The sequence below is a fragment of the Scomber scombrus genome, chromosome 15 (genome assembly GCF_963691925.1).
Source record: "Scomber scombrus chromosome 15, fScoSco1.1, whole genome shotgun sequence".
NCBI lineage: Eukaryota > Metazoa > Chordata > Actinopteri > Scombriformes > Scombridae > Scomber > Scomber scombrus.
In genome coordinates this window covers 14993754-15010346 of record NC_084984.1, presented here as the reverse complement: position 1 = coordinate 15010346, position 16593 = coordinate 14993754, and the positions used below count along the sequence as shown (strand labels likewise).

The window sequence follows — 16593 nt, the reverse complement described above, 5'->3', positions numbered from 1 at the left end:
GAGAAGGAAGAGAAGACAGGAACAAAAGGAGGAAGGACAAATGGAAGGATGAAAGGAAGTAAGGGAAAAGAAGCCAGGAAGGAAAATGGGCTTTGATTGGACTCCTTGGCGGGCCGGTTCTGGCCCGGGGGCCTCATGTTTGACCTCCCTGCTGTAACAGGTTAACACACACACGCACTATATAAATTACTGTGTGAATGAAAAACAATAAAGGGAAAGAAAGAGTCGGTTAGTTAAATACAGTTGGCTTTATTTGAAGTCAGTCAGGGTTACAGTGAAGACCTTAACTTGAGGTAGAAATCTCCCCTAACTGCAGATTTATGCCTGTAAGTAGAGTTTTATTATTTAAACTACTCTAAAAGATGTGAAATCCTTGTAAGAGGCCTTTTAATCCCTCCCTCCTCCTCTGTGTAGCTGGTGGACGGACATCATCTCAGTTCAGGATGAAGCACCGAGCAGAGAGCCACCCTTCCTCCTACTAACGCTCATTTAGTGACGAGCGTGGTGTTCATTTCCTAAACTGGGCGATGGGAGCGGGGACTTTGACGTCCTGGCCCTTCTCCAGCCTCTTCTCACACTCGATCAGGTAGTTGACACCATCGACCAGCAGCTGGACCAGCTCCACCTGAGAGCACACACACATAATATGAGAACCAGCTACACCTGAGAGCACACACACAATATATTAGAACTGGCTCCACCTGAGGGCACACACACAATATATGAGAACCAGCTCCACCTGAGAGCACACACAGAAATATAAGAACTAGCTCCACCTGAGAGCACACACAGAAATATAAGAACTAGCTCCACCTGAGAGCACACACAAATATAAGAACCAGCTCCACCTGAGAGCACACACACAAATATAAGAACTAGCTCCACCTGAGAGCACACACACAAATATAAAAACTAGCTCCACCTGAGAGCACACACACATAATATAAGAACTAGCTCCACCTGAGAGCACACACACAAAATATAAGAACCAACTCCACCTGAGAGCACACATAAGATAAGAACTAGCTCCACCTGAGAGCACACACACATAATATAAGAACCAACTCCACCTGAGAGCACTCATATAATATAAGAATCAGCTCCACCTGAGAGCACACACACATAATGAGAAGTTCACTACACATTGGTCTATAGCAGGAGGGTCAAACTCATTTTCATTCAAGGGAATCATTAAAAAGATGTAAGAAAGGAAGGAAAGAAGGGAGGATGGATGGACAGAAGGAAGGAAGGAAGGAAGGAAAAGGAGACAGGAAGGAAAGATGTAAGAAAGGGAAGAAGGACAAAAGGAAAAGGACGGACAGAAGGAGGGAAGGAAGGAAGGAAGGAAGGATGGAAAAGGAGAAAGGACGGACAGAAGGAAGTAAGGAAGGAAGGAAGGAAGGATGGAAAAGAAGGAAGGACGGACGGAAGGAAGGAAGGACGGAAGGAAGGATAGACAGGAGGGAAGAAAGAAAGGGAGGAAGGGCAGATGGAAAGTATAAGGGAAGAAAAGAGGGAAGGAATGATGGACAGACAAACAAGGAAGGAAAAAAGGAAGGACAGAAGGAAGAAAGGGAGGAAGGAAGGAAGGACAGATGGAAGGAAAGAAAAGAGGGCCGGATTGGACCCCTCGGCGGGCCAGTTCTGACCCACGGGCCTCATGTTTGACCCCCTTGCTCTACTGTTTATTTGTAAGATGATAAATAGTTCTTCACCTCAGATTTTCCCAGACGGTCGTTGTTGGAAATGTCGAAGGTGTCTCCAACAGCAGCTGTGTCTACGCCTCCTGTGCCTCTCTTCTGCAGACGCAGGTTGTCCAGGATTTTGGAGAAACGTGCGTCCTGCAAGATCATTTTAGTCATTTAGTAAATGCAAATAAAATGCAGTTTATTTCCCAAAAGGAGAAACGTTAATGGTGCAAAGAGGTTACACAGTATTGGGAGACTGTGATCTTAGCCTTAGAGAAAAATGTACACATTTACATCTTGTTAAAAGAAATATTGTGTTAAATTTAAAGGGTGTAATTTTTATTCTTGACCTCTTCATACCACACAATCTTCCTTAATAGTTGGAGTTGAAAGGCTAAGGCTAATCAATATTTTATCATTATTGTCAATAAATCTCATGAAAATACCAAAACCAACAATGTCTTAGCCCATTCTTCATGCTTTCTGACTTCCCCAAGTCTGACTGTCTTTCTGCCTCAAAGCTGCATGAATACATACTTTTTTCTTTTATCCTCCTTTTATTCTCATTAGTTTTCTAAAAGTTCTTATCAAATGTGTCTTAAACATTAGGAAACGGGTCACAAATATCTTTAAACAAGGTTAAATCATTTCCTGAAATAGCTCTGTAGCTTTTAACAGACATTACTCAAACAGGTAGCGATGGTGCTTTATTGGGCACTATTTTCAGCGGCGTATGAATCCAAATTTGGTGCTTTAGTGAGTATTTCGAGCAGGAGAATTGAATCAAAATAAACTGTGTGTGTTCCTCGTGATGGAGGAACATGTCACCCAGTGCAGCAGCGGTGTGACTCACTGATGTGTTTTTTATAGTTTCTGGACAACAACAGAGCTCCACATCACAGAGGAGTAAGATATATCAGACTCAGATACACACACAATACTTTAATACTATACATTTAGGTTGGTTTTAGGTCTTTCTTTTTTGTTTTTTTGTGTGTGTGTGTGTCCATCTGACTGTGTGTGTGTGTGTCCATCTGACTGTGTGTGTGTGTGTGTGTGTGTGTGTGTGTGTGTGTGTTTCCATCTGACTGTTTGTGTGTGTGTGTGTCCATCTGAATGTGTGTGTGTGTGTGTGTGTGTGTGTGTGTGTGTGTGTGTGTGTGTGTGTGTGTGTGTGTGTGTGTGTGTGTGTGTGTGTTACCTTGCTGAGTTTTGGCAGGCGAACGTGAACACCCGCTCTGAGGCCGGTTCCCAGGTTGGAGGGACATGTGAGGACATAACCCAGACGCTCATTCCACATGAATTCCCAGCCTCTCTCCTGGATCAGGTGCTCCACCTATGGGACACGATGATAACATATATGATACATATGTTAGAGGACGACACATACAGGGCTTTGAAGAGAGATACCTGTACTGATTTTCATGCATTTCAGCAAAAAGAAAACACCAAAAACACGCAGAATACAGTTTTTAATAGATCTTTCGTCTTTGATTCATGAATGAGTAAAACAAAGGTGCAGTTAGAAGGGAAGGGCTCTGATCCAGAAATGTACAATTTTACAAAAAAAACCACTGCTCCCTTGTCTTATACCAGGGGAGTCAAACATACTGGTTAACTTTGCAAAGTATGAAAATTGCAATACAATTAAAAGTTCACCGCTTTGTGCTGAGCCCACTATAAACTAAAGTGGTCTCATTTTCTCAATCATTACAGAGCAGGTTTGTATATTAGCTGTTAAATATGACAGGTAACTGCACACCATTTTGGTCAGAAAAAACTGCTTTATTTATTTATACTTTTGTTTTTCCCTTTTGGCTTGTCACTAGTTCTGGTGAAGATGAAGGGCAAGGAACAGGGACATATGATTGTTTGCTGTGTTTGAGTTCGGTGACTGAAATAAACTAAACTAACATTTGCTAATTCGCATTAAACACAAAGTACAACTTAAGCTGATATAAAAGTGTTAGAAAAAATTTACTTTTGACCTGATTTTGGCGCGAATGTAAAGTCAGGAAATCACCAAAATGATTACGAGTCATCATGAAGGAGACAAGAATGACTTTATACATTTTCATGGCAATTCATCTGGTAGCTCTTGAGATATTTCAGTCTGAACCAAAGTGACATTTCTAACCTTAGTGTTGCTAAAAAGTTGTAATTGTCTCCGTAATGAATCAGACTAACCGTACCTGTTTGAGTCCTCTGCAGAATCTCTCAAACACTCTCTTCATGTTGCCTCCCTTCTCCATAGAGATGACTCTGGTGTGGTCCTCCTCATTAATCCAGATCAGGAAGGTCTTCTCATTGTTGTGCCTGAGGAGAGAGACGGCTAAAGGAAATAAAGAGCTCTCGAGGTAAAAAAAAACACTTGCTTTTATTACCGGAGATGAGTCACGGTCATGAAGGACCTGATTTTTGTAGACACTTTGATATTCATGCTGCTGGTCTGTGCAGATTTAATTTGTGCAACAGTCTGAGGGACACATGCATCCTCAAAAGACTACATAGATAAAAAAGGAATATATATATATATATATATATGTGTGTGTCTCTAGAAGTATTTTTTCCACCAACTTACGTCAAAATCAGAGCACACATGCAATAACTGAATGCTTCTATTGGGCTTTACAGGATATAGAAAGATATTTAAGGTGAAATATGTGGAAATTTACCCTTTACATACTGTTCATATTCTGACTCATAATTAGTCTTCACACTAATTCACACTCCATCAGTCATTAATAAATGTTTGATGAATCCTTCTGTGAAATAAATACATTCACAATCACTGTTTTATGATCCAGGAGAACATTTTATAGATGTTATTTATATGTTTAAATGCAGATTTTTTTTATAGATTATGAAGACTTCAACGACATGTTTGAATGCTGATTTTTGAAATTTAGGTCAAATTTGGACATCTGGATGAAACAAATGTGTATCAGCTGCACAAACAATAAAAAAATCATGTATTTTATTTACATTTTTGTATATTTAGGGTCACATTAGGAAAGTCCTCTTAGAAAAAATGTGTATATGGTGTTTTTACAGCTCTCAAATGTTTAAAAATGGGTCAAATTTGACCCCTGAACAGTATGTAAGGGTTAAGAATGACAATGGTCACACAGCAGACACATGCAGGAGGGCTGAATAGACCCTACCAGATGCCCCTGGCGTCTGGCCAGTCTCTGGCCATAAAGGCACATGTCAGCAGTGGAGAGACTGGCTTGTCAAACAGGAAGTGGTCCTACAGGTAAAAGGAGGAGGAGACAGATTGAAGAAGAAGAAGAGGATTTCAAAGAGGAGCAGAAGGACACTAAATGACTATGATGGAGAGGAGAACAGAATGACGTTTGTGGAGGATTTCACAGATCTATACACAATAACTGGAGAGGGAGTGTGGGTCCAATATGTTACTGGAGAAATATTTTGTATTTCCTATCAGTGGGATGGGATTTCACCGGACTGTGTCGGCCTTACCAGATCCCCCTGGAATCAGGCCAGTCTCGGGCCATGAAGGCCGAGGTGAGCAGTGGAGACACAGGCTTGTCAAACAGGAAGTGATCCTTATGTGTCGCAGCGTGAACGGGTCGGAGCAGAATGAAAGTCAATAAAAGTGAAGCTACATTAACTATCTTATTGGGATAAATGGGACTAATTTACATATAAAGAGTGGAGGATGTGCATGTACAGTAGTTGGCTACTTATATTTGTATGTAAGCCCTTATAAGGTCATTATAGTGATTTCATATTGCAGTTCCTTTAGTCACTTGTACTTCTCAAGCTCTATAAAATGCTGGATTAAATTAAAGAGTATGGTCTCAATCTGTTCTATGTGAAAAGTGCCTTGAGATCACTTTTGTTGAGATTTGGCACTACATAAATAAAGATTGATTAATTGATTCTAATCCTGTCTCATAGAAATCATATTTTGTCGCTGTTGGGTGCAAATCTTGAATGTCCAAAACTAAAAGATCAAATGGAGTAACAGGATTTATAGTCACAAGTGCTTTCTAATACATTTCATTGGTTGAATATCTGTAAAACCCCCATTCAGACATAAAGGGTGACATTCATAAACACTTCAATGCCCTTACATAGGTTATACATCAATTATTAAATGTTTATATATTGCTTATAACTGCAAAAATTAGGTGTTAAAGCAAATGTTCCCATCTTTTTTTAGGGTTCTGTTGAGGCACTTACAGGACTTGATTAAGGTTAGGAAACGATTATTTTCCACAATGTGTGAGACACAATTCATCAATTAACATTTAACCAGAATTACAATCTTTCCCTAACCTTAACCACTGTATTTTTGTGGCCTAAAAATAACCAAATATGGGCGTCAGGATGTGAAAACCTGAGCTCCATTGTCATGCAAACCATCCTCTGACCCTTTAAAAAGTTGTCAATTCTGTTAGTAGCTATGTTTGATTATTTGTTCATAAACACAAAGAAATGTGACTGAAATAAATCCTAGAAATGTTCAATTTAAGGGGAACAAAAGCTGAGGATTTATCTTATTTCCAGGTCGTCATTAACTCACATCAATGAGCTGCTGCTGCTCCTTGTCCGTCATGCTTTCCAGGCTGTAGTAGTGTCCGGACAGGTCTCCCTTCAGGCCGGCGAGGGCATTGACAACCACCCTCTCCACCTCACGACGCTCAGCCCTAGAACAGGCTGGGGGGAGGCTCAGCCCGCGGATGCTGCGGCCGGTACGGACACGGGACGAAAGAACGTAATGATCATCAAACACGGCGTTGGTAATCTGGAGGTGGAGGAGGGAGAAGATGAGGCAAGAAGTAAAATAAATGTTTTATACATGCAGGAGTATAGCAGTTATAAGGGTTGTGGAGTGATGGGTGTTACCTTGGAGGCGTCCAGGTCAGTTGGGTGCTTCATGGTTTTGGGGTCGTAGCCACCATGCCTGTCTTTGATGATGGGGTCAAATAGTTCAGCAAACACCTGGAAGGGAACATTTATTCAATGTAGGACACTGGAAAAAACATATAGACAAACTACATCAGCGTTGTCAAACTCATCTTCATTCAAGGGCCACATACAGCCCAATTTGATCTGATGTGGGCCGGATTATTAAAAGATGGAAGGAAGGAAGGAAGGAAGGAAGGAAGAAGGAAGGAAAGAAGAAGGAAGGAAGGAAAAAGGAAGGAAGGAAAAGAAGGCAGGAAAAAAAGATGGAAGAAAGACAGATGGATGGAAAAAAGAGAAGAAGAAGGAAGGAAGGAAAGAAGACGGATGGAAATATGGAAGGAAGGAAGTAAGGAAGGACAGATGGAAGGAAAGAAGGAAAAGAAGACAGGAACAAAAGATGGAAGGAAGGAAAAAAGACAGGAAGGAAGGAAGGAAGGAAGGAAAGAAGACTGGAACGAAAGATGGAAGGAAGTATGGAAAAATGGAAGGAAGTATGGAAAGATGGAAGGAAGGAAAAAAGACAGGAAAGAAGGAAGGAAAAAAGACAGGAAAGAAGGAAAAAAGACAGGAAGGAAGAAAGGAATTAAAGTGGGCTGGATTGGATTGGATTGGTTCTGGCCCACGGGCCTCATGTTTGACACCCCTGAACTACATCCTCTCTTACCTCATAGCTCTCCTCGTCTCCAGCCACACAGCCCACAGTCTTGATGAAAGGGTGTCCGGGGTTGTCGACTCCGGTTTGGATGCACTGGTCCAGGGTCCAGTTGTTGGGGGTCAGCTTGTCCCTCAGTTTGGCATAAATGGCCGGAGTCAGAGCCGTGGCCATGCAGTTGTTGTGTTTCCTCAGGTCAGGGAAGTCGGAGCTGCGTAAAAAAAAGGACGGGTGGAGACTAGGGTTGAAAACATGCTTCTTCTACATCCTGTGTTCACAAGTACAACAGACCGCACCCGACTACAGGATGTTGAAGATTTCTGTTTTTAAACAACAGAGGTCAGTGCAGCTACTGTGTGTTTTTCTTCTCTCCAAAAGTTACTCTTTGTTCTGTTGTTTTAAGACTTAAATATTCTGCTTTGAAAAATAACTAGTGTCTGATACTCCATAATAAAGGACCTTAATGTGGCTGCAGGTTTTCATTCCAACCAAGCAGTAGCACACCAGGCTTGACTCATATAATCAATTGATCTCAGTGTTGGGACAGTTAATTGGTTTAATCGTGTGCTCTTGATTGGTTGGTTGGCACACAGCCCTTTAAGGAATACTTTGGCAAATGCCTGACCTAGATAGCAATTCTTAAAGTTACATGTCCTGTTGGTTTGTGTCAAGTTATGTGCTGTTAAAGTGTGTATTTGTTGACCACAGCTCTGCCCAAACTTGAAAACGGCTGATCAACTGCTGAAGGACACGATGGACAACTCAATTCTGTTCAATCTTGAGTTTTTTATTTTGGGTCAGAAGTGGGTGAATGGGGTGTAACAGAATAGGTTAATAACCTAGGATAAACAGAAAGACAAAGGCATTAATAGCAAATAATTTCAGTTCACACTTCTTAATATAAAGAATAAATGAATTAATAAATGTTAATGTTACTTGATAAATGAAATGAAATTAAACTTATTCAGATTAATTCAACTCAAATCATTTCAAAAAGGTTAACAATTAAAGTAACAAGCTACACCAAAGGTCACTATTAGAGTACTAGAAACAAAGCACGAGTACCAAAGTACTTCTATAATAAAGTTTCCAATTTACTCAACAAAAATAACCATTGCAACCACAAACACACAATCAAAGCATTTGGGAAGCATGGCCTCCAAACTTAAACATCTACTGTTCTGTACCAGTGGTGTCTTCAATGGTCGATCAGGAGCTGTGGCTGTGAGGTGTCTCCAGGAGCAGGCAAGAGAGCTGACTGAGCCAGCTCCAAACATTTAACCATGCTTCCTGTATGGGTGCGCAGGTGAATGTGCTTCCTCAGGCACTTCCTTCCTCTTACCTGGGGTTCCACCAGTGATGTGGTTGCCCCCTGCAGGTTTGGAGTGTCTGGGATCTGAGACTGTGGCTCCTTTCTCAGTAAACCAGGTTTTGACACAACACTTCCCACTTGACCTCCTGGTTGCTCAACCCAAGGAGGTCACACCAGCTCTGTGATGGATTGAGTTGCTCCATTGTTGCTGCTCTTCAACTGGAAGCAGGACGACTATCCGTCTGACATCTCTGTGAAGAACTGTTGCAGGTATTTTGGTTGATGGATTTCTCACCTTTTGAGTGGGCTTCACAGTTGAGACTGGGTAGCTGGGGAAGGTTCTGACATGCACATCCCTTACGATTCCTTTTTTGTCAGCATTGACATCAATGACTCTGGCAAGCCTGAACTGACCTCGCAGGGTGTTTTGGTCAGTGAGCCAGACAACATCTCCAACGGCCACGTTCCTGTGTGCTGTGTGCCACTTGGTCCTGACAAAGAGGTTTGGTCCTGCTAATTGGCTCCATTTCCTCCAGAACCGATCAACTTCTGTTTGGATAGCTCTTAATCTCTTGTAGCTGTAGCCTTCAAAGTTAAAGGTCCCTGGGTCTCCACTGGGTCCAGCTCTTCCAAGCAGAAGTGAATTTGGGCTGATGTACTCTCTACACAGTCCTCCCGGCTCTGAGTCCTGGCATCAATAGGTCTTTCATTGGCGACGTTGGAAGCCATATAAAGGAAGGTTTGAAACTCACCCCATGTGAAGACTCCATTACCTGGTCCATTCTGCCACACAGAGTCCTCTTTGAGGTCTTCTGGGCTTCCTCCTCTTGTTACGATGTATGCAATGTTTTGCTCACCTGGAATCCACCTCCAGTCCTCAACTGATGTGGACTTCTGGATCTCTCCCACTCTGTTTGCGAAAAAGGTCTGGTACCCATAACTGTCTCTCTGTATTGCTCCTAGCACGGTTTGGCTGTCCAGCAGATGGAGCCAACGTTCCAGTTGCATCCGACTGTGCTTTTCGATGTATCTTCTGAGCCTTGCAGCAAAGACAGCACCACATACCTCAGCTTTCACTGGTTCTCCTTTTTGGTCAAGTGGTGTGAGCTTTCCTTTGGACTCAACAAGCCGGACCTGGACGCCTTGTTCGGTCTCCCATCCGAAGTACACAACAGCTCCATAGCTCTGGTCACTTCCATCAGAGAATGTTATTCCCCAGGGTCCTCCAATTCTTTTGACTGGTGTGAGGCTTCTGTGGAAGGTGATTTGGTTGAGCCGTGTGTATTCCTCAAACAGGTGGATAGCTTCTTCTCTAAGTCTTTCAGACAGCAGTTTGTCCCATGTGTATCGTGTTAGAGTTTTGCCTCCAGCTTCCTGAAAAGCTCTTCTGACTAGAATGGCTCCCTTTTGTTTGGTAGGTGTTGCAAGGCCTATGGGGTCATACAGGCTAGCCACTTGGCTAAGAAGTTGTCTTCTAGTCAGTGGGTTTGGAGTTTTTTCTCTTACCCCTTTCCGAGGAAGATTTTGGCTGATTCTCATCTTATTGTTTCTCTTTGAGAAGTTGATTGAAGTCATGAGATACAGTTTGTCAGATTCGACCAGGTACCCAACTCCAAGGGCTTTGTTGTCTCCTTCTCTCATTTGGTTGGGAAGAATGAAGACTTGATCCGACGTTTCTGGATGTTGTGATGCTTGTGTCTGCCTCCCACTTTGGCCTGACCTGACCCACGGCTTGAGGAAGAATCCACCTGCTTTCAGGACTTCTTCGACTGTTTTGGTGGTTTTGTCTAGCTTGTCCAGGTCATTATGAGATGTCAGGATGTCATCCACATAGGCATCCTCTTCAATGAACCTACGCTCCTCCTCCAGGTGAGTGAAGATAGGCAGTTTTGCCGTCTCTCTCATGGCCAGTTGTGCGATGCACCCTGCTGGTCGATCACCAATGTTGGCTCTGGTGATGGCATATTCCTCAATTTCTCCATCTTCACTGTCTCTCCAGAGAAATTTGTGGAGGTGCATCTCCAGATCTTCAAGCCACACAGAATTGTACATTTTCTTGATGTCACCTAGAGCAGCATGGACTCCTCTTCTGAACCTTAATAACACTGCTCGGATGGGATTGAGAACATCAGGCCCTTTCAGGAGGAGGTCGTTCATGCTGAGCCCTCTAAACTTCTGGCTGCTGTTCCATACCAGTCTCACAGGTGTTGTAATGGAGTGTGGGTTTGGCGCCACCAAGTGGCTGACATACCATACTGGGCCTTTCCAGTCAGCGATGGTTTCCTTGGTGAGTTTCTTTGCTGCTCTCCTCTCCACCATCTCATGGACTTGAGTTGTGTATGCCACCCGCCACTCTGGTTCTTTCTTGAGCTGTCTCTCTGTCCGTAGAAAGGTGGCCTCCACTCCATTCCTGTTATTGGGCAGGGAACTTGGATCCTCAATCCAGGGGTATTTTGTGTCCAAGTGAGCCTCCTGACTGTGTGCATCTTTTTCCACGTAGGTAAGGCCTCGTCTGATGATCTCCAGTTCTTTCTCCTCGCTCAGAGTCATGTCTTTACCTCCCGGTTGACAGTTACCACATCTGCATCCTCCACACATGGGTTCATAGGCTGCTCCAATGCTGTCCCATTTCCACCAGTCTAAGAACTCTCTGCCAGCTGTGCTTTTGGTTTCAGCCTTGATCTCGTGTATCTCAGCAATTTCTTGATACTTCACTGCTGTGGTCCTCATCGATCGTGCAAAGTGAGTCTCGGAGTTGTGTAGGGCCATGTCCACGACTTCAAAGAGGTCTGGATGCGCTCCGCCGACAGTCTTTCCTAAAGTGCTCTCCCAAAGGACGAGATCTCCTACTACCTTTACTGTTTGTGGGGCGAGTCTTCCTTCACGGTGGCTGATGAGAAGCTCGACGTGCTCTGGTCTGTGGAGGTCTTCCAGACTGGTGTCGGGGAAAAACTTCTTGAGTTGTTGCGGTTTGATGACTCTGTGCACTCTTGCAATTTCATCCAAGCCATAACAGATCAGCTCATGAGCTCTCTCCGTGCCTCTGGGTGTCTTGACTCTTACCTTGAGTAAGTATCTTTTGGTCTTTACCTTCATGGCCATGCCTCCGACTCCATGGACAACCAGTGTGATTCTTTCACTTCGTAGTTTGAGTCTTCTGGCAGCTCTGTGAGTGATGTAGTTGGTGTCTGATGCTAAGTCAATGAGTGTTCCAATCTTCTGCCCCGCATTGGTGGTTACCTCAAGGAGCATAAGAATAACTGGTAACTCACATGTGTTTGAGTCCATCACTCCAGGTAGGTTTTTTCCAGTGCAGTGTGATTTTGCAGCCATGTTGGTGAAAGCTTTCCTGAATTTTTCTGCCATGTCTGGGCGGAGCTCAGATATTAATTTCTCTTGTTCCTCTGTGAGGGTTTGCCTTCTGGTGCTGGGTTTTCCCACTTTCTCAGATTCTTTCCCCTTGAATCCTCCTTTCCGGCAGAGAAAGAAATGGTGGTCTCTCTTGCAGTCTCTGTTCCTGCACAGGTAAGTGTCTGTACATTCCTCGTCCTCTTCATGACACATGAGGCATCTTCTGCATGCTCCTAGCTTTTCAACGGCGTTTAGCTTTTCACCAGGCTTTAATTCTTTGAACCGCTTGCAAAAGAAAATCTTCTCTCTGTGCCTTTCGTCTCCACAGACAACACATCCTCCTCTTCTTGTGGACTTTGTGGAGGCAAACCTCTTCTCCGGGTAGGTAGGTTTCTTCTCCGGTCTCTCACCTACACCCAGTTGGTCTAGTTTCTCTAGAATGTCATCCTGAGTCTTTAAGAATGTGAGGAGGCTATCGAAGTGATTGTCAGGTGTGACTCCGTTTCTTGGATTGACCATGAATGTCAGCCAGTCCCTCTTCATATTGTCAGGCAGTTTGCTCTCTATTGTTGCGGTCTGAGCTATTCTACTTGCTAAATCTTTCTCTATGTGTGAGCTCAGTCCACGTGTTCGTTTTGATGAAAAAATAGGAGAAGAATATTCGGTCTCAACACGCTATTTATTTAACAGTAAATGTATAAAGCATATACAGAGCTCTGGGTCGAGATCTTCCTGTCCCTGATGAACAACAGTGTGTGTCAGTTCATGAAGTCCGACTCCTATCCTTTCCCTGACCCCTTTTATCCAAAAATACAGAATCATGATGCAATGTGTGAGGTGCTGTCGTCTCCTGATTGGCTGTTGATCTGACTCCATCCTCCATCTTCTCACAGTCCAGGATATGTGATCTTCCTGTGACCTCCTTAAACAGGCGCAATAGTGACTTCCATGTGACCCCCTTCTTCTGAAACTACACAATCCAGACCTCCTGTGGGGGTTTTATGGTTAGTTCTGCATCGTTTAACAAAGGATGGTCAGGGCTCTGACTGAATGTTTGACCCCGCTCTCCTGTTAATAATAAACCTTTAACCTATGCAAGTGGGACGTGTCAACATCAAGAATCTACCTATTTAATTACACTTCAGGGTAAACTGTCTTCATGCATTCTTCTTACACAACAAGCTTACTGCTTTCAAATTGTTACACATAGGACCACATATTTATATGAAACAAACAACAAAGTAATTAATCCCCTTATCTGATATTTTAGCAGTGGCCAATTCATAGCATATATCTACACTATGGATCTGATCACCAGGGGATTCTTGATGGCTCCAGCACTTTCAAGCTCAGTGAGGTCATTCAGGGCCTTTTCCACAGCTTGAATTAGGTCAATTACCTTCCTCGGCTGGTACGACTTCAAGGGAGGGATCCTCTCCAGGTCCTCGATTATTTCCAAGGCAATTGCTGACTTGTTTCCGTACCTGTTTTGAAGCACTCTGAATATGTCTTCAGCAGTGTTGTATGTAGACAGCCGCAGGTCTCTGCATATCCTCTCGTCCACACTGTCAAGGAGTTGGAACTTCTTTACCTCCACTGAGCCAGTCGGTTCTCCCTGCTTTTGCAGGCTTTCCCAGTCTTTCCTCCATCTGTGGAAATTCCTCTTGAACCCAGTGAATTTCGGTAGACTGGTTGGCTTTATTCTCACCACTGCTTGTGGAACCGGCTGTGGCACTGCCATCAGTTGGGGCTCTGATCCTCTTCTTCCCTCTTCTGCAATTCTTTGTGCGGTGAGGAATTCTGCTCTCCTGGCCTCAAGGTTGCTGCGGAATGTTCTCAGGTCTTTCAATCTGCCTTTCAGGTCTGCTGTCTGATCATGTGGAATCCATTTTTCCCAGTCTTTCAGGCTCGCTATTGCCTCATGGATTAGCCTCTCTGCTTCTCTCAGCTGCATTTCGTAGCCGTCTCTATTGATAGCAGCGATGGGGTTTGCTTGGGCTCTTTCACAGGCTCTTTCCGCTTCTCCAATTGCAGAGTGAACCTCCTCCTTACCGTATCTTGGCCAGAGGTTGGATTGGACCGCTTCACGGATGTCCCCCAGCCTCGACACAACAGTTTGACATTGAAAACGTCATTCTATCTGTTTATATTAGTTAAGGTGGGTATATGCACATTTTCAGGAGCTCTGCTGGAATATCTTTGCATGGTTATAGATTAAAATAAACCTTCATTTATCTTATACTCGCCCTTTATGCAGCCTCAGTTCAGCCTCTGTCTGAAAAGAGGTAGTTTTAGCTCCTGTCTCTTTAAGAACCACATTTTAGGTGAAATTTGGACATCTGGATAAGACAAAAATGTGTATCAGCTGCACAAACAATAAAAAAAAATCACGTATTTTATTTACATTTTTGTAATTCAGGGTCACATTAGGAAAAGTCCTCTTAGAAAAAATGTGTATATTGTGTTTTTACAGCTCTCAAATGTAAAAAAAATGGGTCAAATCTAACACCTGAATAGTATGTAAGGGTTAAGAAAGTATGACATGCTCAAGATGTCACTTTAATAAAACCTGGCTTTCCTAGAAGATGATGATTCCCAGAGACTATTGGTCACGTCTATGTACATATATGTGCATATGAAGAGAGAGAGAGAGAGAGAGAGAGAGGTTAGGAATGAGGAATGCTTATGTGAGAATCTGTGCGTCTGAAAGAGAGAGCGAGAGGGAGAGTAAGTCAAAGGTAGTGCAGCTGAAACCTGAGAGTGTCAGTGATACTGTGTTGCTGCCGTGACCTCTTTCATACTCTTGATTTTCACTTGCAGCGTGCTGACACAATCCACACGGTCACACTGATCCTCAAAATGGTTTTACTTATGCTGAACCCTATTGGTGGGACACTTTTAAACACAAGTATGAGTTCACAAACAGTCCAAGTATCTCTGTTGTTGTCACCTTTCTGTTGTGGAAACACAAAGCAATGAGTCATACTTCTGATATGTGCAAGTGAGGTGGAGCACGTAGTCAGTTCCTGTGTCGTCATGCCAATTAAATATAGAGCTCGAACTATTTACCGACTCATTAAGGTCATTCATCTACTGGACATACAATACACACTGTACAAACTCTTCTGAACTCGTCTCAACAGCTGTCTGATTCTTGACCTGAAATGACCCCCATCAGTGTATTTTGCTTTATATCACATGTTCCTCATATCTCTGCAGTGTTGGTGTAAGCATGTCTTACCTTGGAGGATAGAGCTTCTTTTTCGTATCGGCCATCAGAGAGTTGTTTTCACTCATCAAGAAGCCGGTCGCCAACGTCCCCGCGCCCAAGCTGGCCAACAGCACAGCTGTATTGCGGCCAGATAACATACGTGTGAAAGAGCTTGCCATCTTTCCTCTAGTTTAGTAAGATTCTGTCAGAAGAAGTGAAAGAGCTGGAGAGAAAAAAAAGAGAAAGAAAGAAAAGACACTCAGTTTTGGCCATGTTGATGACGGTCTAAGGCTAGGTGTGTTGGTAAAACTTGGCATAGTTTCAGTTCACAAACTTTAGTCACCTAAAAGAAGTCTTGTTCAGTGTTTGGTTGTACTAAAAGGCCCTATAAGGAGTCAGATGTTCAGTTTTTTCAGGGAGGTACATATTGCTTTGAAAGAGCTCAATCATTAGCACAGGATAAGAGAAGTGTTTTTAACCTGGATTTAAAAATATTCACAGTTGGGGCTGATTTCAGTTCTGCTGGTAGTTTTTTCCAGTTGTGTGCAGCATAACAGCTAAAAGTTGCTTCACCATGTTTAGTCTGAACTCTGGGCTCCACTATCTGACCTGAGTCAGTAGATGTCAGAGCCCTACTGGGTTTATATTCTACTAACATGTCATTCATGTATTCTGGACCTAAACAATTCAGTGATTTGTAGACCAGTAGCAGAACTTTAAAATCTAAAAGACTTTAGAACTGGAGTAATGTGCTCTGATCTCTTTGTTCTGGTCAAAACTCGAGCTGCAGCGTTCTGAATGAGCTGCAGTTGTTTAATGCTTTTTTGTGGGAGTCCAGTCAGAAGACCGTTAGAGTAGTCAAGTCTACTGGAGATGAAAGCATGAATCAACTTCTCCTGGTCTGTTTGAGACATAAAACCCTTCACTCTGGATATGTTCTTAAGCTGATAGAAGGCTGTTTTGGTGATTGATTTGATATGACTGCTGAAGGTCAGATCTGAGTTTATCAGCCCGCCAAGGTTTCGGACTTGGTCGCTAGTTTTTAGATAGAGTGACTTGAGATGTTTACTGACAGCAATCCTCTTCTCTTTATTGCCAAAAACAATTACCTCAGTTTTGTCCTGATTTAATTGAAGGAAATTTTGGTTCATCCAATTAGTTACTTGGTCTAAACAGTGACACTATGACTGTATTGGACTGTAGTCATCCGGGGACAGTGCTAGGTATATCTGCGTGTCATCTGCATAACTGTGATAGTCTACATTAGAGTTCTGCAGAATTTGACCCAAAGGCAGCATATATAGACTGAACAGAAGGGGTCCAAGAACTGACCCCTGAGGAACTCCATATGTCATAGCCACTCGATCAGATTCATAAAAATCACAAAATAACTCTGCTCCGGACCTGAACCAGTCTAGGACTGTTCCGCTGAGTCCTGCCC

General features: G+C 43.1%; 1 protein-coding gene across 1 annotated transcript; it reads right to left on the bottom strand.

Annotated features, from left to right (window-relative positions):
* Positions 1-233: 233 nt before the first annotated feature.
* On the bottom strand, positions 234-15352 carry ckmt2a (creatine kinase, mitochondrial 2a (sarcomeric)). Its single transcript, XM_062434471.1, has 9 exons — positions 15183-15352; positions 7291-7489; positions 6564-6659; positions 6241-6462; positions 4853-4938; positions 3881-4004; positions 2890-3024; positions 1716-1841; positions 234-625 (listed from the first exon to the last, which is right to left on the bottom strand). The coding sequence occupies exons 1-9, from the start codon at positions 15329-15331 to the stop codon at positions 509-511; spliced, it is 1254 nt and encodes a 417-aa protein (XP_062290455.1). The 5' UTR covers positions 15332-15352; the 3' UTR covers positions 234-508.
* Between the last annotated feature and the right edge of the window lie 1241 nt (positions 15353-16593).